We start from the raw sequence: 26183 nt of genomic DNA, 5'->3' as shown, positions 1-26183 counted from the left end.
GTGTAGATACATGAAGTAGGAGGTAAAGGGGTAAGAGATGAAGCTGAAGTGGTTAATGCAACAGTTCACAGAGGAGCTCAAACTTTAGGCTGGAGTCTGTAAGAAGGCACTTAAGGTTTTCATACAGGGCAGTGGCATGGCTAAATACACATTTTAGAAAGATCTCGCCAAGAGAAATGTGAAAATGTTCTTTGAGAACATGAAGATTAGAAACACGGAAACCAATCTGAGGGATCTGGCCAATCCACGGGGGACCAGATAAGCACCTACACTTAGATTCAGGGCAGAGACAGAGACAAGTAAGCAGTTCTAAGACCCATTCCATGGACAAGAGGTAGTAAAGAGGGAGGCAGCCTCAATGACCCCTGGGTTTCTGATTTGAATGGGTACATGGATGGTATTGCAATTCAGAGCAGGAATATAAAGTTTGAGGGTACATGATGAGTCTGTTAAAAAAAAAAGTCTCACCATGGAATTTTATATCTACCGGAAGGAGGAATGTACGGGTCAGGTTTAGCATTCACACTTCCTGTGAGGCAGATCCTAGGCCCCCTCATGCAAAGTCCCTTTGCACTGATGAATTGACCAGAGACAGATGAACTAATGTAGGAGGGCCTGGGCCAACTCCTCCCACGTGGGGCTCTATCTGAAAGGGTCTCTGACAGTTTCATGAGAATTTTATCATATGGGCTTGAGCTGAATCCTTGAGTGATACTGGAAATCGTGTCCGGACTGACAATTGTCTAAATTAAATGATTTTTGTTGAGATAATAGGCCCATATCATTAAATAGCAAACAGGGTTATGGATCGCTGTAATAGACTTCTTAATAACAATTTTTATTACATTTTTGAAAAAATAAAACTGTCATGAAACTGAGGCACAGAGACACAATATGACTACAGATACCATTTGCTAAACGTTCATGCCATTTTGTCCTGCATGTTATTCAAAGTCTAAAATGCAATTTTGAAACTGAAATAAGTATTTTCTCAGAATCCTCTGGCAGAGAAGCCCAGGTAGCACCAGTAAGAAGTGCACCAAGTCCTAACTACTCCATCGGTATGTACAATTGACCCTTGAACAACAAAACAGGGTTAGGGAAGCTGACCGCCTGCACAACTGAAATTTCATATATAACTTTTGACTCCCCAAAACTTAACTACTAATAACCTACTATTGACTAGAAGACTTATCTATAACATAAACAGTTGGTTAACACATATTTTGTACGCTGTACGTATTATATACTGTGTTTTTACAATAAAGTAAGCTAGAGAAAATGTTATAAAGAAAATCATAAGGAAGAGAAAATACATTTATAGTTACTGAACTATATTTATATATATATATATAAAAAGAACCACATCCAAGTGGACCCCTCCAGTTGAAACTCATGTTGTTCAATAGTCAACTGTCATAGACATTTAGAATATTAATTCAAAACCTATGTATTAAATACACATACACATTCATTTGTTGTTTTATGTATTTGGTATTTATCAAGCAACTCCTATGTGTCAGATAAGTGTCAGGCAACAGGGGTACAAAGAATAACAAGACACAGTCCCTGCCCTCATAGATTTACAATCTAATGACAGATGCTGCAGTATGACATTGCTACCACAGGGGCAAGCCCAGAGAGGGTCACCTTTTGCAGGCAGAATCAGTTGCTTTGCCAATACCCACTCCTGACTTCTTCCATGCTAATGAAACCAAAACTATGTCTATGTCTACCAGGGCAATCTTGTTCTCTGATTTCCCAGCTATCCTTGCAGCTAGGGGATAGCCATGAGATCCACTTTTGGCTAGTGATAAAGGAAAGTTTTTGCTTTCCTAATATAAGGTTCAGACATAGATTTCTTCTTCTTTCCTTCCTTCTTCCTTTCCTTCCTTTCCACCCATTCTTCTTTTTTCCTTCCTTGAATATGGACAATGTCCAAAGCTATAACAGCACCCTTGTGATAAGCCAACATACTAAGAATGAAGAGTGGAAAGATAGTAGAGCCTAGGTCTTTGAGGACCTGTACCTTCCTTGGACTGTCTACCTTCGGACATCTTATGTGAGAAAAAAAAAAAAAAAAACTCTCTGTGTTTAAGACACTATGTGTTTCTGTTAGAGCTGAATTCATTTCTGATATAACACCTAACCCAGGCTCGGGAAGGGTTCATTGAAAAGAGATACCTGGGGCACCTGGGTGAGTCAGTTGGTTAAGCATCCAACTCTTGGATTCAGCTCAGGTCATGATCTCACAGTTTGTGGGTTCACACCCCACATTGGGCTCTATGCTGAAAGTGTGGAGCCTACTTGGGATTCTCTCTCTCTCCCTCCCCTCTCCTCCCCACCCCTCACATGCCCCCTCTCAAAATAAATAAATAAACTTAAAAAAAAGAAAAAAAGAAAAAAGATGCCTGAGTTGAACTCTGTATGATAAGTCAGCTTCAGGCTGATGAAGACAGCAAGGAGAAGGAGGAGTGGTTGCTATATGACCTGAGGAGAGGAGGGTGCTCTAGGTAGAAGCAACATGTGCCAAAGCACCTTCAGGGCATTATAAGTGTAGGCTGAAGCATATGGTATAGATGAAGAAGAAGAAAGCAATGGGGCTGGAGAGGTAGACTGGGGCCAAATTATAAAGGACCAAAGTAGGGAGTTTGGACATGATTCTTTAAACAATTTTAAGCAACAAGAAACAGAATGGCTCTTTGGAAAGAGTACTCTGCTAAGAATAGATTGAACTGAGGTAAAAATGGAAGCTGGAAGACCAGCCAAGAGGCAAGACTGATGGTGATTTGAGCTATAACAGTTGGCTGTGGAGATGGAAATGAATTTGGGGGCTGGAAAGGACAGGACTTAGAATTTGTGTGGGTAAGTGGTAAAGAAAGAGAGATAATAAAAGTAAGAATGGTTCTAGGTTTCTGCTTGAGCAGAGAAACTGGAGGATCGGAAACATGCTTTGGGGGAGGGAAGATCAAATGTTCATGTTCAAGTCTGAAATGCTTCTGGGAAAACCACGTGGTTTTTGGATACTGGAGTGCAGGTTACAAAAGGCAGGAGAACAAAAACGAGAGGGCACTCTTTCAGATGCTACTGTCCATATAAGAAGTGTTAATAGAATCAAGGTGCCTGACAGGGAAATACAAATCAAAACCACACTCAGATATCACCTCACACCAGTCAGAGTGGCCAAAATGAACAAATCAGGAGCCTATAGATGCTGGAGAGGATGTGGAGAAACGGGAACCCTCTTGCACTGTTGGTGGGAATGCAAATTGGTGCAGCCGCTCTGGAAAGTAGTGTGGAGGTTCCTCAGAAAATTAAAAATAGACCTATCCTATGACCCAGCAATAGCACTGCTAGGAATTTATCCAAGGGACACAGGAGTACTGATGCATAGGGGCACTTGTACCCCAATGTTGATAGCAGCACTCTCAACAATAGCCAAATTGTGGAAAGAGCCTAAATGTCCATCAACTGATGAATGGATAAAGAAATTGTGGTTTATATACACAATGGAATACTACGTGGCAATGAGAAAGAATGAAATATGGCCTTTTGTAGCAACGTGGATGGAACTGGAGAGTGTGATGCTAAGTGAAATAAGCCATACAGAGAAAGACAGATACCATATGGTTTCACTCTTATGTGGATCCTAAGAAACTTAACAGAAACCCATGGGGGAAGGGAAGGAAAAAAAAGAAAGAGGTTAGAGTGGGAGAGAGCCAAAACATAAGAGACTGTTAAAAACTGAGAACAAACTGAGGGTTGATGGGGGGTGGGAGGGAGGGGAGGGTGGGTGATGGGTATTGAGGAGGGCACCTTTTGGGATGAGCACTGGGTGTTGTATGGAAACCAATTCGACAATAAATTTCATATATTAAAAAAAAAAAAAAAAAAGAATCAAGGTGCCTGGGTTGCTCAGTCAGTTAAGTGTCCAACTTCGGCTGAAGTCATGATCTCACAGTTCGTGGCTTCAAGCCCCCCATAGGACTTCCTGCTGTCAACACAGAGCCCACTTCAGATCTTCTGTCCCCTTCTCTTTAGCCCTTCCCCTGTTCTCTCTCTCTCAAAAATAAAAAATAAACATTAAAAAAATCTGCTAATAAGATCAGTGGAAACAATCAGGAAATGACTTATTTCAAAAATCAATTTATGAACCACTTCCCACCCATTAGAATAGCTATTATCCAAAAAACAGAAAATGACACAAGTGTTGGCGAGGATGTGAAGAAATCTAAACCCTTGTGACTGTTGATGGGAACATTAAATGGTGCAGCCACTGTGGAAAAGCAAGATGGCAGTTCCTCAAAAAATTAAAAATAGAATTATCATATGACCCAGCAATTCCTCTTCTGGGTATATACCCAAAAGAATTGAAAGCAAGATCTGGAAAGAATTATTTGTACATCCATGTTCATAGCAGCATTGTTCACAGTAGCTAAAACATGGAAGCAACCCAAATGTCCACTGACAGATGAATGGATAAGCAAAATGTGATATATGCATACAATGGAATACTGTTCTCTCTAAATGGGAAGGTAATTCTGACCCATGCTACAACATGGATGAACCTTGAGGACATTATGCTAAGTGAAAGAAGCCAGTCACAAAAAGATAAATATATTATGATTCCATTTACATGAAGTACTTAGAGTAGTCAAAGTCATAGAGACAGAAAGTAAAATGGTGGTTGCCAGAGGCTGGAGTGGGGTGGGGGAACTAAAAGTTACTGTTTAATGGATACAGAGTTTCAGTTTTATAAAATGAAAAGAGTCATGGAGATGGATGGTGGTGATGATTGTACATTACAAAAACATCTAATACCACTAGACTGTGCACTTGAAAATGGTTAGGATGGTAAATTTTATGTTATATGTGCTTTACCACAATTTAATAAAAAATTGAAAAAAACCAGAGGATGCAAACAGTTGCAAGATGTTCAATATGTCAATGACTGTTTTCAAAACTTCTGATGTTAACAGTCTTGTGTCCTGGGAGGTGGGCATGTTGAGATGGCAAAGAATTCTTTGCTCAGAAATCACTGCATTATGTTCATTGGTTATTCAGATCAAAAACTCAATATACAAAGAAGAATCCTAAAATGGCTATATTTCCAATGTCTGGAAAAATCCTTAAAGAAACATTCTAACAAATTCTGGCATTTTTAAACCCAGGCTTATAATTCAAAAATGTGAAAGTTTTCAAATGAGCACAGCATTAACAAGTCAGATTCACTTTGTTTTTAGACATTTGTCCAAATGAAGGATTCACTTTTGCTATGAAAAGAATAGCATTTGAAGGGATTTGTGTATGTAGGGAAAGGTGAGGAGGGGGTGTTAGGCCAACACTAGAGCAAGCTTTTTTGGTAGCTGCCTCCACTTGACTTCACATATTGAAAGGATCTCTACTTGCATATCCAATATAAATAGCTGGAAATCTGAGGCTGTTGGCTAAAAAGGGGTCTTGTCACATGCTTCAAGATTAGTAAAGGCTCTTGTAAAAAATGTCTATTGGAAAACTGTCTCAGTGTTCCTGATATTCAAAGAAGCAAAGATTTGGGAAGAAACAGGTCTGCCATGTTTTGTACCCTCTGGATATACTTTTCCCCCCTAATTTGTTTTTATTAAACAGAAACCATTCCAGAGGACCCCAAATTCCCTGGAAACAGGTCCCAAAGGAGACATTTTCAGACACAGTAAACTGAGAAGTAGGGCTCCTGTGGAGGTCACTGCTCGGGGTGGTGCAGAGGTGGAGGTAGGTGCAGCCGGGGTGGGGGGGGGGGATGTAGCCGGAGAGAGGCAGAGGTGGGTGGAGGTGGGGTGGAGGTGGGATTAAGGGAAGTGGTTGGGTTGGGGGGCAGGGAGGAGAAAGGCTCTCGTTCAAGCCCCAACCCCATCAGAGCTACCACTGATCTATGTTTGGTGCAAGCTTCACTTTCAGACAAGATGCCATCTAAGCTCTGCTACTTACAGAAGTTTGGAAATCACCACTTGACAACAAAAGTAATTAACTTGAAGAAAATAGGAACACAATCTAAATCATACTTTAATCTTAGATACTGTGATTTAACTTAGTAACTCATGTTCACTGTCATAAGATGAAAAGCTGAAAACTGACAATGCTAATTTCCTTTTTTTTTTTTTTTTTTTTGAAGTTCTCTTCTGATAGAAATGACATCATGTAAAGACTTTTGGTAAGTGCAAATGATCTATTCACCTTCTTTTGTAAATGAAATTAATAATACAATGGTAAAAGGAGAAGCAAATGCCAAGATATGATATCTGCCGTGTCCCTGGAGCCTGGGTTTCAGCTCATCTTAGCTCCTAAAACCAACATGGAGAACACTGTGTAATTGGGACAAGAGTACATGTTCAGTACAGGGACTTGGGGTGAGCACCTTTGAAAATCTAGCAATGACAAGCAGAAGCTACAAACAATAAACTACAGGGCAGATGAATTACACAGGGAGAGCTACCTAATGCTATTTAGATGCTATATAGACTATAAAAGAAAACATTATCTTAGGAACGAAGGACTGAATCAACAGGTAGATTTGCCAGCAAACCTAGAGGCCGATGGGGGCATCCGCAGTTCGGTGTGGCTCCCTACAAAATAGTATTTGGTGATACTCCCTCTGTTTGAGGACAGGGAATATTACTAAATACAGCCTTGCAGGAAGCCAAGGGATGTGGCACCTGGCTCACCTTTAACTCCCTTAGTTAGTAGATTAGGGGCTTGCTGCCAGGCTGCCAGTTCCTGCTCCAGTCTGACCTGCAGCTCTGGGTCTATTTTAATTCTTCCATGAGAATACCAACACAGACTGCCTGAGTGACTAAAAGTCCAGTCAGTTAAGTGGGGAAAAAATGGGTCAAATCAGTTTTTTAACTAATACTAACCTTAACTGTGGGTCCCAAATGTATAGTATTTTTTTAGAAGCAAACCAATGATAAGGGGCACCTGGGTGGCTCAGTCGGTTAAGTCTCCAACTTCAGCTCAGGTCATGATCTCACGGTTCATGGGTTCGAGCCCCACGTCGGGCTCTGTGCTGACAGCTTGGGGCTTGGAGCCTGCTTCGGATTCTATGTCTCCCTCTCTCTCTGCCCCTCCCCACTCAGGCTCTGTCGCTCTGTCTCTCTCTCTCAAATGTAAATAAACATTTAAAAAATTTTTAATGATAAATGATAAAACAAATTTTCATTTTCTATAAATAATTACATATTTTCTAATAAAACCAAACTGTTGATTTGTAAAGGGATTTGCTCTCCCTTTATGCCTAACACAACATGAAACTCATTTTCCAATTTGTAATAAGCAAAATTTTTCTTAAGGAAGGAAGGAGATGCTTAATGTTAGCTTCCTTTCTGAAACTACACTCTTGTCACTGAAAAGTGATTCTACAGGGTTTTTTAAAATTTAGAAATACTGTAACATTTAAATATTGTACTGGAATAAAATACTTCAAAAGTGTCAATTTGTGCCAACTCATTGAAGCACAAAACTTCCCATAATTTGGAAGAAACATGGTATTTAAGCTTTTAAATGGTATTAGTGAATGAAACACATAATATTGCTTGGAGATAATAAACACAGAGTGAATAATTTAGGACAGAAGAGATAAAGTAAAAAAAATTAATTACGGAAATGCTCAATTCAATTTTTTTTCCTGATTTAAAGTCAAATTGGTTAGGTAAGTATTCATTTCAGTGACAGGAAATACAGTAACATATTTTGAATGACAGTGAAAACACCAGAATTTGGAAAATCTATCAAGTGTCAAAGTTCACTTTGCATCAACTATACAAACTCATAAGGCATATAAATGTTAATAAAATGGTTATATCATTGTTAGATGTGCTCAGAAACTTCCCAGGCACCTACATTTTTAATTACTGATAGAGTTATTTTAAATGCTTCCTATCTACTCATTAAAATATATCTTCCAGGGGCGCCTGGGTGGCGTAGTCGGTTAAGCGTCCGACTTCAGCCAGGTCACGATCTCGCGGTCCGTGAGTTCGAGCCCCGCGTCAGGCTCTGGGCTGATGGCTCAGAGCCTGGAGCCTGTTTCCGATTCTGTGTCTCCCTCTCTGCCCCTCCCCCGTTCATGCTCTGTCTCTCTCTGTCCCAAAAATAAAAATAAACGCTGAAAAAAAATTTTTTTTTTTTAAATCTATCTTCCAAAGATCTCCTTAAATTAATAATAATTGGTCTCATTCTAGGAACTGTTTTTGAAAATTAAATTACATTAATTTTTAATCTAATTCAAATGTTAATTCAGATCAACCCTGCCCAGTAAGCCTGAACTCCTAAAGCTTTTGGTGAATGATTTAAGCCTTAGGCTTGGTTGTCTATTTGTGTGGTTTTCAAAAAAATTAGTGTTAAGCCTTAACTGATCACTCATTTTTGAGGAAAAAGGAAAAGGACAAGCTGACAGTGAATCGTAGATTAACTGAAAGAATTTATACTGATCTTTGGAACACAACTGGGAGCAAACATCCTCCTCAGGCATGAAGGCCTGGTTTTTGCTCTCCTGTGGTCAGCTGAGGTTACGCACTGGTTGTGGAGGGGAAGATGCACACAGACAAAGAGGAGAAGGAGGACAGAGAAAATGAAGAGGTGACACTGTTGGCAATAAAACTCAGGCCTTTGGGATACCCACATGACTTCCCTGTATTTGAAGTTACCATGGTGAGGGCAGATTATTAGAGCAGAAACTGCTTAAGGAATACGGGAAGACAAGAACACATCTCCTCTCAGTAAAGCTCTAATTTGAGCAATGGTTAACATCTGAAACCTAACCAAAAGTCCCCTTTCAGCATAATCTTAAGAGTTGACAATCCATGAATAAGAATCTAACTGTTAAGACTCTCAAGTCCTGGGGCAGGTCATGCATCCCAAGCCCAGCAGGGGGCGTGCTGGCCTCGGAAATCACAAAGGTAGTGGCCAGAACTAATCCCCTTAGGCAGTGCATTCCCAGGGCCCTTATAGCTCCCCATTCAGACCAACACGTAGGCCCAGAACAAATGGGTTGTGGACCACCCATATGTGGCCTCTGCTCTACATCATCATATGATCCAGTCACACAGCTCCCCTTAATGGAAGGAAACGGAAGTCCATCCTAGCAAATTTAGAAATTGAAATAATTATGCCAGAAATACCTTGCCTGAGTGCCTCCAATTTTATAATTTTTTTTAATGAAGATTTATTCATACAAACCTTTTATACCTTAGATACTGACAGATGAGGGTAAGGAGTGTTTCTCAAACTTGATTTATATAAAGATCCATTTCAAAAGAAAACAATTCTGAAACTACGCTTAGATTTCATCAGTTTGAAACTTAAGAAATTAAAGTCTGATTCTGCAGAAATGGTTTTTGATTGCAAATACTTGCCATTAGAGTTTTATATTGGAAACTGACTTAAAAATGTTTTCAGGTTTTCATTAAAATGAACATACAAAACTCCAAATTCTCACAACCCGTCCAGATCCCTAACACTGTATTTGGGAACCCTATTGGAGAAATATAATTTTATTAAAAATGATTATGTTAAAGACATCCTGGAAATTTTTTTAAAATTCAGAATATTAATATTTCTCTACTTGACAAATTTTTCTCTTTAGATTTTTTGACTAGAGAGGATGTATAAATGGTGTAGGTGAGTAGGACCAAGCTTGCATTGTTTAGGAACTCAGTTACAGTAAAAACCCCAAACCTGCAAAGACAGAGTCTTAGAGTATTGCTTGTTGTCTCATCTCCCAGCATATTCTATGTTTCCTCCCCTTTGTGGTAGACACGCTGGGCTGATAGATCATGGGACCAAGAAACATGATCTTTCCAATGGCCTAACAACTAAGTTTGCCTGCCACAGGCAAGAAGACAGTCTCCATAAAAATAAAAATAAGAACTCGGGTCTTAAGTATTGCAGGCAGCGTGGAGACAGGCCAACCATGTGTGCACATACTCGGCTAGTGACAGTGAGGGTAATATTTCAGCTTTACCAATGCCTGTGATCAGGAGGACAGCAAGTGCAGTCTCATATGACCTATTTTAGCTCAGGATAGAGGCTTCCACAGAGTTGGCGTGGAACAGGCCTTCAGGGGTCTGTCGGTACATAGCCTGCCCACGGGCTGCAGCATGGAGGGTGGAGAATCTAGGTCAGGGTCACCATGGGCTGGTTTAATCTTTGTCACTGCACAAAGGGCTATAACAAGGTATGGGGAAGGTAATAGTTACCTGTTCGAACGAATGGAGTCCACTCTCTTTTCCTAACCTCACCATATCTTCCAAAATGGCTTTTTTCAGCTCCTGAATTGAACCATATAGGAAAAAATTACAAGGCAAAAACACATTTCAAAATGGAGGTACAGGAAACAACGAGTTTTGAGCAAAATGCAGCTGATGGTTGTGCCAACACCCACCCCAATCCCCACCCCCCTCACTGGGGCTGATGCTCCAGGCCACACACAGCCACCACCTCTCATCAGGCAAGTAAGTGCCAGGCACAGCCAGAGGAGTGGCCATGAACAGACTAGGGGACCATCCATTTTTTAAGGTGGCTCTTTGTTCAGCCTACTGAGTCCCAGGGATCCTGTCACCGCCAGAAGAGCCCAGGACCCAGTGGGAGCACTAGGATCAATGGATGCTGCTGAAAAATGGGCCATGAGCCTGGAGGAGATGATGCTGAGCCAGAGCACAGAGATCTCAGAGCACAGGGATCTCTTCTCTAGGACCCTACATGTGCCCAAGAGGCTTCGGGAAGGTGTGAGTGGTAAAGCTCTAAGCAGGAAGAACTGAGTTACTTTTTCAATTCCATGACTGACTAAGCCCAGTGCACACAAAAGCCACCTCACATTTGGAGAGAGCAAGGCCAATGAGTTAGAAGGCCTACAGTCACACTGGATACTGCTGCTAAGCAGCTCTATCAACTGTGTGGCCTCTGGTAAACCCCCTCTCTCTCTGGACTCTCCTGCAAGCTGCAAAATGGCAGGGTGGGACAAGCCTCCTGGGATGTCTCCCAGCTCTAAAATTCAACAGCTTATCCAACTCTCTAAGAAGAAATCTGCATTTTTTCAACAACAATAATGAAAAGATGAACCTCTAGTTTAGGATTTCTACCATTTATAAAGTCAAGTCAGAAATTTCCCTACATGTTCAAAATCCACTGCTTTCCTGTGTTTCTGTCCTCCTGTTATACAGTAACATAAGAGGTCCAGCAGCCAAGGTACAGACCTTATTTGCACAGAGCTCTGCATATGACCCTTCAATTCCTCTCTTCTGAGCCCAAGAGGGCATTACTTCAGGGTCAGGCACAACAATGCCCACCAAATAGGCCTGCAATCCCAACCAAAGGAAAACACAGTCATTACAAATGCTTTCAAAGTGGTTATTTGTGGTCCAGCATTAAAAATAATCTCTTGGTATTCTCAGATTCCACCCTTTTCTAAAAATAAGTACATCTTTATGTTATGATACATTTCCATCAAAACAACACACATCTTGACTATTTTCTGATATATTTCCTTAACTTTTTAAAAATTTTTTCTTTTTAATGTTTATTTAGAGAGAGAGAGAGCTGGGGGGACCGGGAGGGAGAGGGACAGAGAGAGACAGGGGAGAGAGAGGAGTCAAAGCTGGCTGTGAGCTGACACCAGAGAGCCTGATGTGGGTCTTGAACTCACTAACTGTGACTTCATGACCTGAATTGAAGTCTGATGACCAACCGACTGAGCCACCCAGGTGCCCCACTTAAGTTTTTTTAAAAAGTTAATAAAGGATAAGCTTAATGTGATTAAGAATCAGTAAAGTTAGACCTACATGTATCTGATTCTCATGCCAATCTTTTTTCTTTTTTTTTGAGAGGGAGAGAGAAAGAGAGAGAGAGAACAGTGGAGGAGCAGAGAGAGAGGAGAGAAAGAATCTCAAGGGGGCTCCATGCTGTCAGCACAGAGACTAATGCAAAGCTTGAATTCACGAACCATGAGATCATTTCATGCTCATCTTAAATGAGAACACCTTTAGGATGCCATTCAAAAAATTCTATGAACCAAAACACATGTATTTCTCAGGGTTTCTCACCAGTTTGAAAATGTTTTATTGATATGGTCCCCAGTCATGAAGAATTCCATTTTAATTTTTAAGGGCATTGTCTTAAAAAATAATTTAATAATAGTTGTTTATATAAATGCAATGATAGCACAGAATATGTTCACAGTGATCTTGCTGACTTCAAGTGTAAATGATGCTGAAAGGAGAATAAATATAAATCTTCTGCAAATAATTTAATCCCAAACTATGTTAACATAATAGTTTAATATACTGAACCAATATATTAAGCTATGTTATCATCATTACCATTATTTGCAATACTGTACCCATTTGTCTGTAAAGTTCATTTGCATATTTCAAAATCTAAACAGCAGAAACCCTGAATCCTGCTTTGGCATCTTACCTCAAAATCCCTCTTGGAAGTAGGTGGAGCCTAAGTTAAAAGTAATGGGAATGTTCATTACTACTATTTCAAGCAACTTATTTACCTAATTGCAATTTATCAAACTATAAGCAAGTAAGATTTCTCATTTAAAAGCAATTTTCTCCCGGGGCACTTGGGTGTCTCAGTTGGTTAATCAACCAACTGTTGATTTCAGCTCAGGTCATGATCTTGTGGTTCATGGGATGGAGCCCCATGTTGGGCTCTGCACTGACAGCGAAAAGCCTGCTTGGATTTCTCTTTCCCTCTTTGCCCTTCCCCTGATCTCTCACTCTCAAAATAAATAAATAAACATCTTAAAAAAGCAATTATGGGGCACCTGTGTGGCTCAGTCAGTTCAGCATACGACTTCAGTTCAGGTCATGATCTCACATTTCTCTGCCTCTCTCCAGCTCATGCTCTCTCTCTCAAAAATGAATAAACATTTATTCTTTTTTAAAAAAAGAATTTTCTCTCATGATCTAATACGTAGGAGAATATCAGTGTCTGACTGGAAATTAATGTTTACCACTGTAATCAAGTACCAAAGATTTATGAAATTATTCCCAAATAACTCTAGATTTTTCAGCAGGCCCAGTACATGCGGAAGGGCTGAAGCACAGGAGACTCACCTTTAAGCTGTTCCCGTGAACAAAGATTTGTGCCACAGGCTCACTCCGTATGTAGATGTTCTCAATCTTCTCGGGTGCAATATATTCACCCTGAGCAAGTTTAAATATGTGCTTTTTCCGATCAATAATTTTAAGAGTTCCTGCCTGTGGAGTTGGACAAACAGCTTCGTGAAAAGATAGCATTCTTGAGCCTAAACCCCTGACTCAATGGTGCCATAGCCCCTCACCCCTGTCCCATCCCACCCTGCAAACCCCACCTGGATCTGCTCCTTCATCTGAGGTCTCTGCTCTTACATGTCCCCTGTGTGGCTGGAGAGGGCCACCCTGCACCACAGGTTGATGCTTTTCAAGATCTGCTGGACCCTGAGTGCCCACCCTCAGCACTTACCTCCCTCCCCCAACTCTCTGTTCCCATGCCTGCCACCCTCATGCCCAACAACAGGTGTCCCCATCCTCAGGAGGCCCATCTACCTGTGTCCTGGCTCCCCTCTCACCCAGGCCCTTGCTCCAACTGTCCCTTTTCTCACCACCATCTTCAAATTCACTCCTTCAAACAAAACCTAGGCTTCTCTGCCCAGTTACTGCCTCTACTCCCAAAGAGTGGCCTCTCCCTTGCCCAGCCTACAGCATAGCCTGGTAGAGGCTCCTACCTGACAGACAAGATGCATCAGGAGTCCTCACCATTCCAGGGCCTCTGCAGCAGGCAGGCCACCCCTTGGTCAGTGAGTGCTTGTGGCCCTGGCTTCTAGAACCCCTCTTCCCCCCACCTCACTGACTCTATTCAACCTCTTTGAGTTTCTCAGGTGAAGAGGTGGGTCTCTTTCCTTGACTCAACCCTCCTTACCTCCACTGACAATGTTACTTGAAATAACCCCCATTTATTTCTTCATTCATTGGCCATTCCCACTTCTGCCTAACCATCCAGCCAAACTTCTTCACTGAATTGCAGGCCCAGAACCTAACACTCAGAATGCTTCAGAAACCAGACCGTTTGCCCTGCATGTTACAAACAGGCCACTAAGGAAGCCCATCTCTGTCTTCCTCATGCCTGTCCCAGCCCCCATGCCCCAAACTTGGGAGATGGTCTTGCTATTTGCCTCTCCTGGGACTTCTAACAGTCAGGCTCATTGTCCTCAATCATAAATCCCTCTCACACCCCCTCCTTCTCCCATCAAAACCACTTCCTGGCCGGGCTTCTGCATACACTCTGTCCCTCCCCTCTATCTGTTTGATTAGCCAAAGCAGAGCAATCTCTCCAGAAAAGAAAAAGCCAACCGATTCTGTGTCGTTCAAAACCCAGGCTGGACCTTAGGCACTTTCCCTATACTGGTTTCTTTGGCCCTCCTGGCATCCCCTCAGCTGGTTGTCATCACCTCCATTTTACAGATGATGAAAGTGAGGATGAGAGAGGTTAGTTAATTCCTCCAAAGTCACACAGCTTGAAAGTAGGGAAACCAGGATTTGAATTAAGTCTTTCTGCATCAGAAGTTTATCTCTTTTCTTTAATCTCTCTAATACCTTTTCAAAACAATAATAATTTTTAAAAAATGGACTCCTCCAGACCGCCTGCCTGCTGTCTTAGGCTCTTAGTGGAATCACAACACTAGGTCTCCACATGAATTAGTTTACTTGCTTCTTATAACACCCTGCAAGGTGGGTGGTTGCATCCAAATTATAGGGAGTCAGGAGCAGATCCAAGGTTCTGTGGAGCTTCAAGCAGTTTCCATACTTGAGGGGCCTCCTTCTTTCAGAAAAATAAGATGAAACGAAGGGCAGAGGCTTGGAAGTTACCTTTGTAAGTGAGGGGCCCTGAGCCCAAGCTTCCTGAGCTGATGGGACAATCCCCCCTTAGCCGGCTTGCAGGACCCTGCTGCCTCTCTGGGCCCCCTCCTCCACACCTGGGGGGCCTCAGTTAGAATCACCTGCCTCACACCTCCAGTGTCTCTCTACTCAGCATGCGCTCGCTCTTCTGCTCTGACCGCCCTCACTCTCTCCTCTCTCCTCAGAACATGACTCACATCCGAAGACTCCAGCAGGTGCTTGTCCTCCTCTGCCTCTCCCCAGGTGAGCATGGCCCTCAGCTTATGCCCATCATATTGGCCTGTGAACTGTCTAAAGATGCATCTTTCCTCTGAGCAGAGTCCCTGGCCCAGTGTACATATACGGTATACTTCCATGTCTGCTACAGGAATGAGGGTTTCTCAATTCAAGCAGGGGCAAATCGGCTCACCAGCCCAGAGGACCACTGCAGGGCTCAGCATCATTCATGTGCCCAACAAACTCGTTTCTGAATGGCCACCCTAAACCTTAGCAACTTCCCAAAGACACAGGGGAGATTTGTGGGGTCGGCTGCATCAGGGGAGAGGCTCTTGGTTCCAGTGACAGAGCCTTTTCCTGGTCACAGTTTTTATCTAAATATGTCCCGTGCACCAGGCATTGTATTAACTGCTCTGCAGGTGTAACTCATTTGTTCCTCACAACAACCGTAGAGGTAAGCAGTGTCATTATCCCCACTTTACAAATGCCAGAATGAGGCCCAACAACTGGGTCTGGCTGCGTCACAGCCAAAGAATGTCATGTAGCCTTACTCTTTTACTCCACAAAAAAGTCTGTGGCCCCAGAGAGGGATGAGACTTCGGGAAAAGGCCTCAGAGCAACTGCTGACGGAGCCAAAGGAACTCAGATACCCTCCCACCCAGTTCCAAGCTTTTCTCACTGCTCGGTGCAACCTCTTGGCTAGGGGCCAGCATCTGTGGGCTCCTGGGCCCTGCCTTTCTCAGACCTCCCAGGGCTATGAACTCCCTGTGTCTTGCACTCCACCCACTGGATTCCACAGCACTGTCTGATCTGTATCAGAGAAAGAGATAAGGTAGGGAGTGGATCTTAAACTCCAGCTCTACCCTCCCATAAAGATCTCTATCCCCTTTATCAGGAGGATGGACAAGAAAGCTTTTGGGGGCAAGGTAAGGAAGAACCTCCCAATCCCCGAATGGCTAATTCAGTTCCTGAATGGCTAATTGTCAGGGCAGGTAAGGAGAAGACTTTTGCCTCCGAAGTGAACCAGATTACACACCCTCGCACCACCAGCATGTATGAGGAGCCATGGTTGCAAACATACGCACCGGTAGCCATTTCCCAATGTCCCCAGTATGAAGCCAGCCGTCACTGTCCAGGGCCTCTTTTGTCCTGTCTGGATCTTTCAAGTAACCTTTGAACACATTTGGTCCTCTCACACATATCTGTGGGGACAAACACCAGGTTTCTGTCAGCCCACAGCATGAGGGGTCCTGAAGGGAGGCTGGTGTGAGACACACATAGAATAAGGTATCCTATTCCTCAGGAAATGCACTGAGGAGAATGCAGTGGCAGAGAGAGAGGACAGGAGCAGCTACCAGCAGATTGTCACCTGTCTCCTGCTTCTCTTAAACACCATCTTCTGTCCTTGCCATCTCTTCTCCCTGTCCTGGCCATCCCAGGCCTCCTTCCCTCCCTCCCTTTAGCATATGCTGCTTTGTGACACTGGATGGGGTCTCCTCAGGTATTGATGACTGGCTAATTCCCCAGACATGCTTGAGCCCTCTTCTTCATGACTAGGCAGTCAGCTTTCTCATCTACTCCCATACGGTAAACAAGGACAGGCCAGCACTACCTACCCCTTCTGGCCTAGCTGCAAGTGGTACTGTTTCTGCTGGGACAGAAACATAGTAACAGGCCAAGTCAGGAAAAAAAAAAAAAAAAGAATTAAAAAAATAAGTTTGGGAATTTCAAGTCTTGATTTAGACCAGCCCAGTCCCAACCTTGGGGGTTGGTTGCTTCATAAATAGGAGAGGAAATGCTGAATTAAACAGAGTCAAATAAATCAGTAATTTAAAGTGACTTTACATGTAAGGTGAAAGAAAAATAATTCCCTTTCACTCACTCTATGTGGCATCCACAGACATGCACAGCTAAATTCCTAAGTTTACCTCTCCCTCTCCTTTGTAGGTCCAATAGTTCAGTTCCTCGACATCGACGAGCTTGATATGATTGCAGGGCAGAGGTGCCCCTACATGCCCTACAACACCAAAGCAATATGGCATTTGTCAGTGTTCAGATCCATTTCAGCACTGAAGATGCTCCATGCCATGTAGAACCCCTCCAGTGGTCAAAGTGGGGAATTATGGAAGGAAAGCAATATATCTTTATTTATTTAATTTTACATGTTTTATTTATTTTTAAGAGAGAGAGGGGGACACAGACTACGAGTGGGGGAGGGGCAGAGAGATAGAGGGAAACACAGAATCCGAAGCAGGCTCCAGGCTGTGAGCTATCAGTACAGAGCCTGACGTGGGGCTCCAACTCGTGAATTGCGAGATCATGACCTGAGCTGAAGTTGGATGCTTAACCGACTGAGCCACCCACACAATCCAGAAAAGCAATATACCTTTAGATGAGCATTTGTCACAGGCAAGCACTGATGATAAAAAAAAAAAAAAAAAAAAAAAAAAAAAGGTCTGGAGAAAGGACAGGCCAATCTCTGTTAGGTCTGTTTTACATCTGAGTCTTAAAAAGCTAGACAGGCACACCTGGCCCAGCACCAACCTGAATAGGGTCTGTAGGGGGTTCATACCCACACCAACCACACTATCAGGACCTTTTACAATAGTGCCCATATTCAACATTTTTCCCATTGTGAGACCCTTGGTTTTCGGATAATATATAGTCATCATCACTTTTCCTCCAGTCACCAGACTATTGATTAATGTGCATAGTAATCATCTAGAAATCTTGTTAAAATACAGACTCTGATGAGGCCTAAGTATCTTCAACGTTTTTTTTTTATTTATTTTTGGGACAGAGAGAGACAGAGCATGAACGGGGGAGGGGCAGAGAGAGAGGGAGACACAGAATCTGAAACAGGCTCCAGGCTCCGAGCCATCAGCCCCAACACGGGGCTCGAACTCACGGACTGCGAGATCATGACCTGGCTGAAGTCGGACGCTTAACCGACTGCGCCACCCAGGCGCCTCAAGGCCTAAGTATCTATGTCCCTTATGACACCAAGGTGATACTGATCCTTCTGGTCCACACATAAAACTTTGAGTAACAAAGGAATCGGAGACAAGGATGAGGTAACTCATCCCTGAAAGATACGACTTCAAATGTTGTTGGTCATATATACTCCAACCACAACATTACATCTAAGTCATTTTCTAGTAACTGTGGTTGTTAACACAAGTCACTGGCAAGGTAGAGGATTTTTAAGCAGGTGCTGGCCAAGGTCCTGAAAGAAAAGTGAGCCACGTAGATGAAAAATGAGGCTGACACTCTGGTTTCTCTTTTAAATGACAGGCTGCCAACTTTTACAATACTGTGCAAAGATATCTATCCTCTCATACTCAATAGCTTTGCAACTTTTTGCAGTAAATATGATTTAAAAAGGCAAAAACCTCAAAAATCTTACATAGGAAAATGTATAAGATGACATTAAGAGGGAAGAGAGTGTTCAGAAAGAAAGGGATGTGTGAGTGATCAGGAAATATGATGGCAACAATAAGAAAAGACCTACTGTTCCAGGATCTCAGAAAACAGTACTTACAGTAAATTTTCCAGCAATAGAGAGATCAAAGAATTTATACATAAGACAGGCTTTATTCAACTAGAGTGTGAAGAGATAAAACGTGGACAAAAATGCTTCTGTCCGTGATGTGGCCAGATATGATTTCAATTTGGAATCCACCTATCATGTTTCTGCTGACTGCCTCAAGGTGTTCTGAAAATAGCATTACATTACTGTGCATATTTCTTTTCCATGTGCATCACCCTAAGTTTTCTGGTTTGTAATTGGGCAAACTTAAGGATGAAGAGTGGCTCCAGGCTCCTGGAGAAAGTTGGTATCCTCAAGGATTCTTTTGTTCCGTGCTTTTCAGATTCTTCCAGTGTTTGGTTTAAATTTGGTGATGGGCAATACATGGGCTACCTACTGCTTCCTCCTTGCCTTGAAAAGTGAATCTCTTCAGAATGAGGGCGTGGAAAGGGGCTGCTCCTTCCTGAAGTTGCTGTTTTCTTCCAGACATTAACATCATAGGACACCCCAGTTCTCAAAGAGCCTCAGAAATGGCCCTTTAAGAAATAGTGCTCTTGGGGCACCTGGATGGCTCAGTAGGTAAAGCATCCAACTTCAGCTCAGGTCATGATCTCACAGTTCATGAGTTTGAGCCTCGCGTTTGGCTCTGTGCTGACAGCTCAGAGCCTGCAGCCTGCTTTAGATTCTGTGTCTCCCTCTCTCTGCCCCTTGCCCACTCACACTCTGTCTCTGTCTCTTTCTCTCTCTCTCTCTCAAAAGTAAAATAAGCATTAAAAAAAAAAAAGAAATAGTGCTCTATTCACTATGAACTTGCCTTTCTTTCGTAAATAATATCCAATTCATAGCCTACTTACTTCATTCTAAAACAACCACAACCAGGGGCGCCTGGGTGGCTCAGTTGGTTAAGCATCCAACTGTAGCTCAGGTAATGATTTCGCAGTCTGTGAGTATGAGCCCCATGTCAGGCTCTGTGCTGACAGCTCAGAGCCTGGAGCCTGTTTCAGATTCTCTCTCTCTCTCTCTCTCTCTCTCTCTCTCTCTCCCCCTCTCTCACTCTCGGCCCCTCCCCTGCTCACACTCTGTCTCTCTTGCTCTCAAAAATAATAAATAAACATTAAAAAATTGTTATAAAACAACCACAACCAAGGCTGTGTGGTATTTAGAACCTGCAAAATCCAATATACTGATACTGACTGATATTGAAAGCATTTTTCTACCTGGAATCGTATTCTGTCATGTACTACTTTTTTAAAATGACTTCTAGTTCTCTATAAAAGAAATAGGAAAATACAAAACATACTTGGAGAATACTAAAACATGTTACAAAAAGAACGACATCCATAATGCCACAACCCAGACATAATCACCATCAGTTTGTTTCTTCTTTTTCTGTCACTTTTTGAGATCTTGCTGTTTTTAACTCAGCAGTGCCCCATGAGTCCCTCCCATACCTACAGGCCATCCTACCTGAGGTCCAGTCCCCAGGCGTGGTGAAGGTACATCCAGCCGTGCACTCAGTTTGGCCATAGCCTTCATAAACCTTCAAATGGAAAACAAAACCACACTGTAAGTATACATGCTCCTACAGCTGATGGCCTTCCCTTTTCAGCCAGCTAACTTCCCACTGAGCATCTAGCTGCTCCATGCTGGTGACAGAGGGAGGGAGGTGCTTTGGAGGTAGGTTTCTCCAGGTGGAACGGAACACAATCAACAGGTGTGACCACTTGGTTTGGAAGAAGGGTGATTTGTACCACAGACACTTAGTAGATAAGGTTATGTGGTTTGGGTTAAAGATTTCTGACCTATTTTCAACTACTGACTCTATTTTTCATTTGGATGATATGTATTAAAGGCAATTTTTTTTAAGTTCATTTAGTTATTTTGAGAGAGACAGAGAGCACCAGCAAAGGAGGGGCAGATAGAGGAAAAGAGAGAGAGAATCCCAAGCAGGCTCTGCACCGTCAGTGCACAGCCTGATGCAGGGCTTGAACCCACAACCATGAGACCATGACCTGAGCTGAAGTCAGACACTTAACCGACTGAGCCACCCAGGAGCCCGTGGGTTTATTATTTTCTATTTTATGTGTAACATAATTCAGTTGTCAGCATATGTCTGGAAGAAGACAGAGAGAGAGATACAAAGTGAGGAGGGGAGGGGCAGAGCAAGGAGGGGAGAGAGAATCCCAAGCAGGCTTCACACTGTCAGTGCAGAGCCAGATGTGGGTCTCAAACTCATCAACCAGTAAGAGATCATGACCTGAGCTGAAATCAAGAGCTGGACACTTAACTGACTGAGCCACCTACGCACCCCAAAGACAAATATTTTAAAACCTACTGTAAGTTTTACTTGAACTCTGTTAGATATTCCCCTCCAGAGCATGCGCACGCACACATGCTCTCTCAATCTCTCAAAATAAATAAACTTTAAGAAAATATTAGTTGAACAGATAAATGAAAAAATGAATATTTTAGAGATGACAAAACCTACTGAATCAAATAAAAAAACATCAGTGAACTTTGATCCCCCTCTCTAGTGGTCTTTTTCTGGGTTGGGAGATATTTTGCAGGATGGAGAACTCAGAGATGCTATTGCAGGTGTGGTATGGGTTCTCCAGCACAATGATGATCCACATGTAGTTTATCTGACCCCTTTTCCTAGAGTAGATACAATTGGACTTTGCAGGATATCACAAGATCATCCTGGCTTTCACTGAGCCTTTTTTCATCCTCAGAGGAGGGAGCTTTTGTCCCACTAAAATTTTGCCCCCAGGATCTTCCTCTATACAGTAGAGGGTGTAGTGGGCTCCCTGCTCTGCCTTAACACACATCCTATTGCCCCTAGGGAAAGTCACATAAAGGCAATACCTGGCATCCCAGAGCTGCCCGGAGGAATCCCAGGACTGCTGGTGAAGCCGGGGCTGCTCCAGTAACAATCATCCGCACACACCCGCCAAGATTAGCCTGTGGGAAGAGAAAAGAACCTGCCAGTCTGGGCTGCTGAAGGTGGCATCTAACCATCTGGGCCTCTTTCAAGGTCAACATTCAACAGTTGGATCCGACCTGACCCTAGGTCAGGTTTAAAAGAGAAGGCCTGAGGCTTTATAACATGTGAGCTGAAGATTCAGTCCCTTCTCCTTACAAATTAATCAACCCAATCAGCTTTGCAACTTGACCCACAAAATGGCCAACTTCTCTTTGCCTTTGGAGGTAAGTGCCACTCTTCTGGGCAGTGTTCTGTAATTTTGGTTCTCCCTTCCTTGAAATGAACAGCTTTCCTCTCATTCTCCCATCATCTGCCAGCAGCCAAAACAATTACTTAGAACAATTTCTTCCCACTTCCATCTTAATGGCATAGCCTTTTTTTCATTTATAAATCAATACTGTTTTCTGCTCTATTGACTATGCACTGCAAAGGACAAAGAATTGTTTCTGTAAGTTGAGCCAAGAGAGTTTAAATATTAATTTTCTTAGAGCTAAAAATAGGGTAGTAAGAAAAAACGAGTAATGCTATGAATTAGCTATAGATTCTTTGGGTAATGCAGAGCTTGACAACTTAAACGAGGATACAGAAGTGAGTAATTCATGATCAGTCTGCACTGGTAGGGGTTGAAGATGTAGCTAACAGGAAGGGAAAGGAAGATTCTTGGTCACCTTGCTAGAACCTAGTGTTGCTGGGAAGCCAGCATGGCCAAGGCTACTGGGAAAGGCAAGAGAAACTTCGGGCCACAGAAGCTCCTGATGGACCTGACCATAAAAGGGCAAAGTTGCCCCAATGCCTGGGAAGACCAACAGATCTATTTTCCAGGAGTCCTTCTTGCTGGTTGCCTTTTGGCAAATATCACACACATCCAAATAACAAAAATGAGTCCTTTAATATTTCAATGGTAGTTTAAGCTTTGACTTCATGAGCAAATGAATTATCATTTTATAAGCCCACTGGAATGGGTTTCTCCAATATTTCTATAAGGCCACTTTGGTGTCACTCCATAATAACACTGTTTGTTTTCTTACCTGAATCTTATTAAAGAAGAGTTCGTCCCAGATGCTATCATTCCTGATGATTCCCTTTCGGACCTCAGCCTGTTTACGCTTTGCTGCAAACTCCAGGAGCCAGCGCTTTAATGGTGTGTCTGCTTGGCTAAAGATCTGAGGAACAGAAGTTGGAAGGAGCTGTTGGCCCCATGTACTACCTCTAGACAGATCCCCCCAGAAAGAAGGCCCAGACTAACCAAAAGAGAAGTTCCATTTTGCCCCTGCAGGACATCAGTGGATGTGACACCCAGCTAAAGTGAACATTACCAATGTCTGGCCACATTGTAGGGATGGAAATTCCTGAAGAAAAATCTGTCCAAACAGGGTTTTGGAGAATAGGAAGAAAACAGGATAAGGAAGGGGACAGTGAAGGAATACAAGAAAGGAGGTTAACTTCCAGGACCTGGGGGAGGAGGCATGGAAAGCCTGCCTGGGGCTTCAGACCCTGTACAGTCAAGCAGACACACAGCACATCAGCCTGGCTAGAGACCCCCTCTGGGGCTTACCTTGTCATACATCCGGTTCAGTAATCGAGGGACCACAGGGAAGATGGTGGGGCACAGAGCCTTCATGTCATCTGAGAGGAGACGGATATCTCCCTGGAAGAAGCCTACGCGCCCTCCATGGCAGTAGACGACAGACTGGAGGGAGAGGACAGGAAGGGAGGAGTCCCTCAGGGTGATCACTCCTGGCTGCAGTCCAAAGCTCTGCCCTACATGGAGGGCGCCCGTGACTGCCTATCCCAGCACCAGCTTCTGCCATGAGACACTTAAGAATGCTGTCTGGGGTGCCCCCCGTTTCCCACTAAGTCCCACTCAGGCACGGGGTGAAGCAGCAGGAGACAGGGAGGAATCCTGGGTCTTTGGGAGATGCCAGAGCAGCCAACTTCACTGGTTCCTGCTCCCTCATGCTCAACTCCCAAGCCCTGGGCAAGGACCTCCCTGGGGTCTCAGGTCTCTGAGCTATACTGCATCCTATCAGTAGATCTGATCCAGATCTGTGGATCTGCCCCAGGGACACCTCAGCAACTCTGGAAGGGTGTGCAGTGCCTGTGAGTACCGTGGGACAATGCTAACGCTGGCTCTGGGTATTGTTTGGTGGAGGGGGGCCAAAAGGGGGGGTGTCCTGGATGGTTCTTGATGGGGTTAGGAATATTCCAGGGGCCTAATGCATGTGCCTTTCTTTAATGTTCACAGCACCCCTATAAGTGAGGCAGCATTTATATCTCCATTTTGCAGATGAGGAATGCAAAACTCAGAGAGGTAAAGGGACTTGCCCAGAGTCGCAAAACTAGTTCATAGTAATGAACTATGGCATTCTAATCTATGTCTAAAAAGCTGGAAAGCATTGCCCTAATATACCAGCCCTCCCCCAAGATAGATGGGAGAGGCTTTAGAAGACATAGCTCATTCATAAGCTGGCCCCCTGAGTGACCCATGTGTGGAAAATTATTTGTTCCCACTACCTCATGGGGACTCCCCCCACTCCCTCTACGCTCCTGTAAAGCCTATCTCAGGGCCAATCATAATGCCAGTCCCATCTCCAGAGCGAGGGATCATGACAGTTTGATTCCCCAACTTTACTGTCTTGTTTTCTTTTCCAGGAGTTGGCGAGTTTTGGAAGTTATGGTATGGAAATGTCTTGGCCATAAGTGGAGCCATATGGCACAGAGTGTGAATGGTAAAAATACTTCTGCAAAGCTATAGTTCTCTCTGAGCACAGGCCATCACCTGGGGCCTCTCTCAGAGGAGTTACACCCGCAGGGAAGACAAGGCAGACCTGGGGTCTTCCCTGGAGTCCTCCCAGGACCCCTGTGGTACCTGTCTGAGGACAGGGCAGTTTAGTTCTATTTCACGGCACCAGTGACAAGTGGCACTCTGGTAGGGTTCTGGGTTCTGGGCACAGAATGTGCCTCCCTGGAGCCAGGGCCTTACCTGAACCATTCTCTCAAACATGTGTGCTAAAGGCAAATAGGAAATGTGCACATCCGCACATGTGGGAGCCCACTGACTCTGTAAGAAAACAGAAGGAGCCCAGGCAAGGCCCGGTCAGTCAGGTGGGCGTCTTACCTGGATTACTCTCTCAAACATGTGAGCCAAAGGCAGGAAGGAGATGAGCACATCGTCCTGTCTCGGAAAGATCACTTTCTGCAGGTGACGGGCATGGGAGACAGAAAGGAAAGAAAACACTGACAGGAAGACGACAAGAGAGTCATAAAACAATACAGAGAAAAATGGTCCTGGAGGGGCAAACAGGAAGAAGGGAAGGGAAATGGGGAGGTGGGTGGGGAGGAGACAGAGAGAGAGAGAGAGAGAGAGAGAGAAAGGCAAGATGAGAGAGAGAAAAAAATGTGTGAGAGAAAGAGGAAGATGAAAGGCGCAGAAGAAGAGAGGGAGAGGGAGACAGGGCAGCGTAGGAGGCGGAGTGTTAGGGCGCAGCCAGTGGGTCTAGGTTATCTGCAGAAGCAAAAAGCTCAGTGAAGCACACATAAACCAGCAGAGCTGAGCTCCGCAGGGAAGTCTCCTCTGGGGCCAGACCCCACTTCGCCATCTCCCTGGGCCACCTGAGCCAGGAGTCCAAGGGGCTTGGCTTATCAGCACTTCCTAGTCCTTCTTCCAGAAAAGGGACCCAGGGAGCCCTGGGTCTATACCAGCTGTGGCTGGGGTATGAGCCCAGGACAAACAGATGGCTAAACCAGGCCTCACAAGCCAAGGTCTGGGGACAGGGCCTGTAGGGGAGGCCAAGAGGGAGCCCTGCTGCACCCCTCCTCCCTGGCCCACATCTCACAGATGGGACTGATCTCAGGGACAGGGGCTGCTCCAGCCAGGGGTGCCTGCACAAGGCCTGTGCCCAGGAGCAGGACATACCCTCGGGTGCTCTCCTTTGCTGGACTTCCCTGTCCCCCACCCTTTCACAGGGGCCTTTATTCTTCCAAGGCTGGCTTTTGAATGAGTCTGGACAAGCCCTGGGAACTGGGCAAACAGCTCCTGTCTTGGGTTCAGCCACCAACAGTCTCTTACAGTCTTCTACCAAAATCTATCAGTGTTTGGGGCATATGCTCCGTAATGCCATCTGGCAGGAACGCAGACAGTGATTTTTCTCCACTGTGGAGAAAAAGCCTAACTTAAGTGAAAAGGAACATTCCTTTCTCCTTAAGGAAGCTGCAGGAGACATGGATACTCACCACTTGTGGAAAAATGTCCTTCTCTCTTAGCCGGTTATAAAATGCTAACATGCTTTTGTCAGGCCAAGATATCAAGCTTTTTTTTTTTTTTTTGGATTTTAGATTTACCTTTTTAAGTACAGTCTTACACATTAGCAGTCGCCATTGTTTCCCAGACTCTAGTAGTCCTTAAACACGAAATGACTGAATTAAACCCTGACCTATTTGAAAAACAAGTAATTAAGGATTACTTTCTAAACACAGGTACACATAAAAACCACAGATATCTCACTTTTTGCAGTTAAAAATGAAAAAGAGTTTTACAGGT

General features: G+C 43.7%; 1 protein-coding gene across 5 annotated transcripts in view; it reads right to left on the bottom strand.

Moving 5' to 3' along the window:
- The window catches only part of ACSL6 (acyl-CoA synthetase long chain family member 6), a 61570-nt gene that overhangs the window by 1045 nt on the left and 34342 nt on the right, over nt 1–26183 (bottom strand). For 3 of the 5 annotated variants that reach the window (XM_086704602.1, XM_086704612.1, XM_025925021.2), the window contains 10 exons: nt 24762–24839; nt 23199–23333; nt 22672–22806; nt 21526–21621; nt 20128–20200; nt 17060–17148; nt 16217–16333; nt 13095–13238; nt 11226–11327; nt 10230–10301 (listed from right to left, as the gene is read on the bottom strand). In XM_086704602.1, the coding sequence (XP_086560728.1) occupies nt 10230–10301; nt 11226–11327; nt 13095–13238; nt 16217–16333; nt 17060–17148; nt 20128–20200; nt 21526–21621; nt 22672–22806; nt 23199–23333; nt 24762–24839 (1041 nt within the window). Of the gene's footprint in view, nt 1–10229; nt 10302–11225; nt 11328–13094; nt 13239–16216; nt 16334–17059; nt 17149–20127; nt 20201–21525; nt 21622–22671; nt 22807–23198; nt 23334–24626; nt 24705–24761; nt 24840–26183 lie in introns of all 5 variants that reach the window. The other 2 variants (XM_086704624.1, XM_025925022.2) reach the window with 2 other exon arrangements.

This window comes from Puma concolor, chromosome A1 (genome assembly GCF_028749965.1).
Source record: "Puma concolor isolate L17-30 chromosome A1, mPumCon1.1.hap2, whole genome shotgun sequence".
In the NCBI taxonomy this organism is placed as follows: Eukaryota; Metazoa; Chordata; class Mammalia; order Carnivora; family Felidae; genus Puma; species Puma concolor.
The sequence above is the reverse complement of the archived record's forward strand: the minus strand, read 5'-3'. Positions and strand labels throughout refer to the sequence as shown.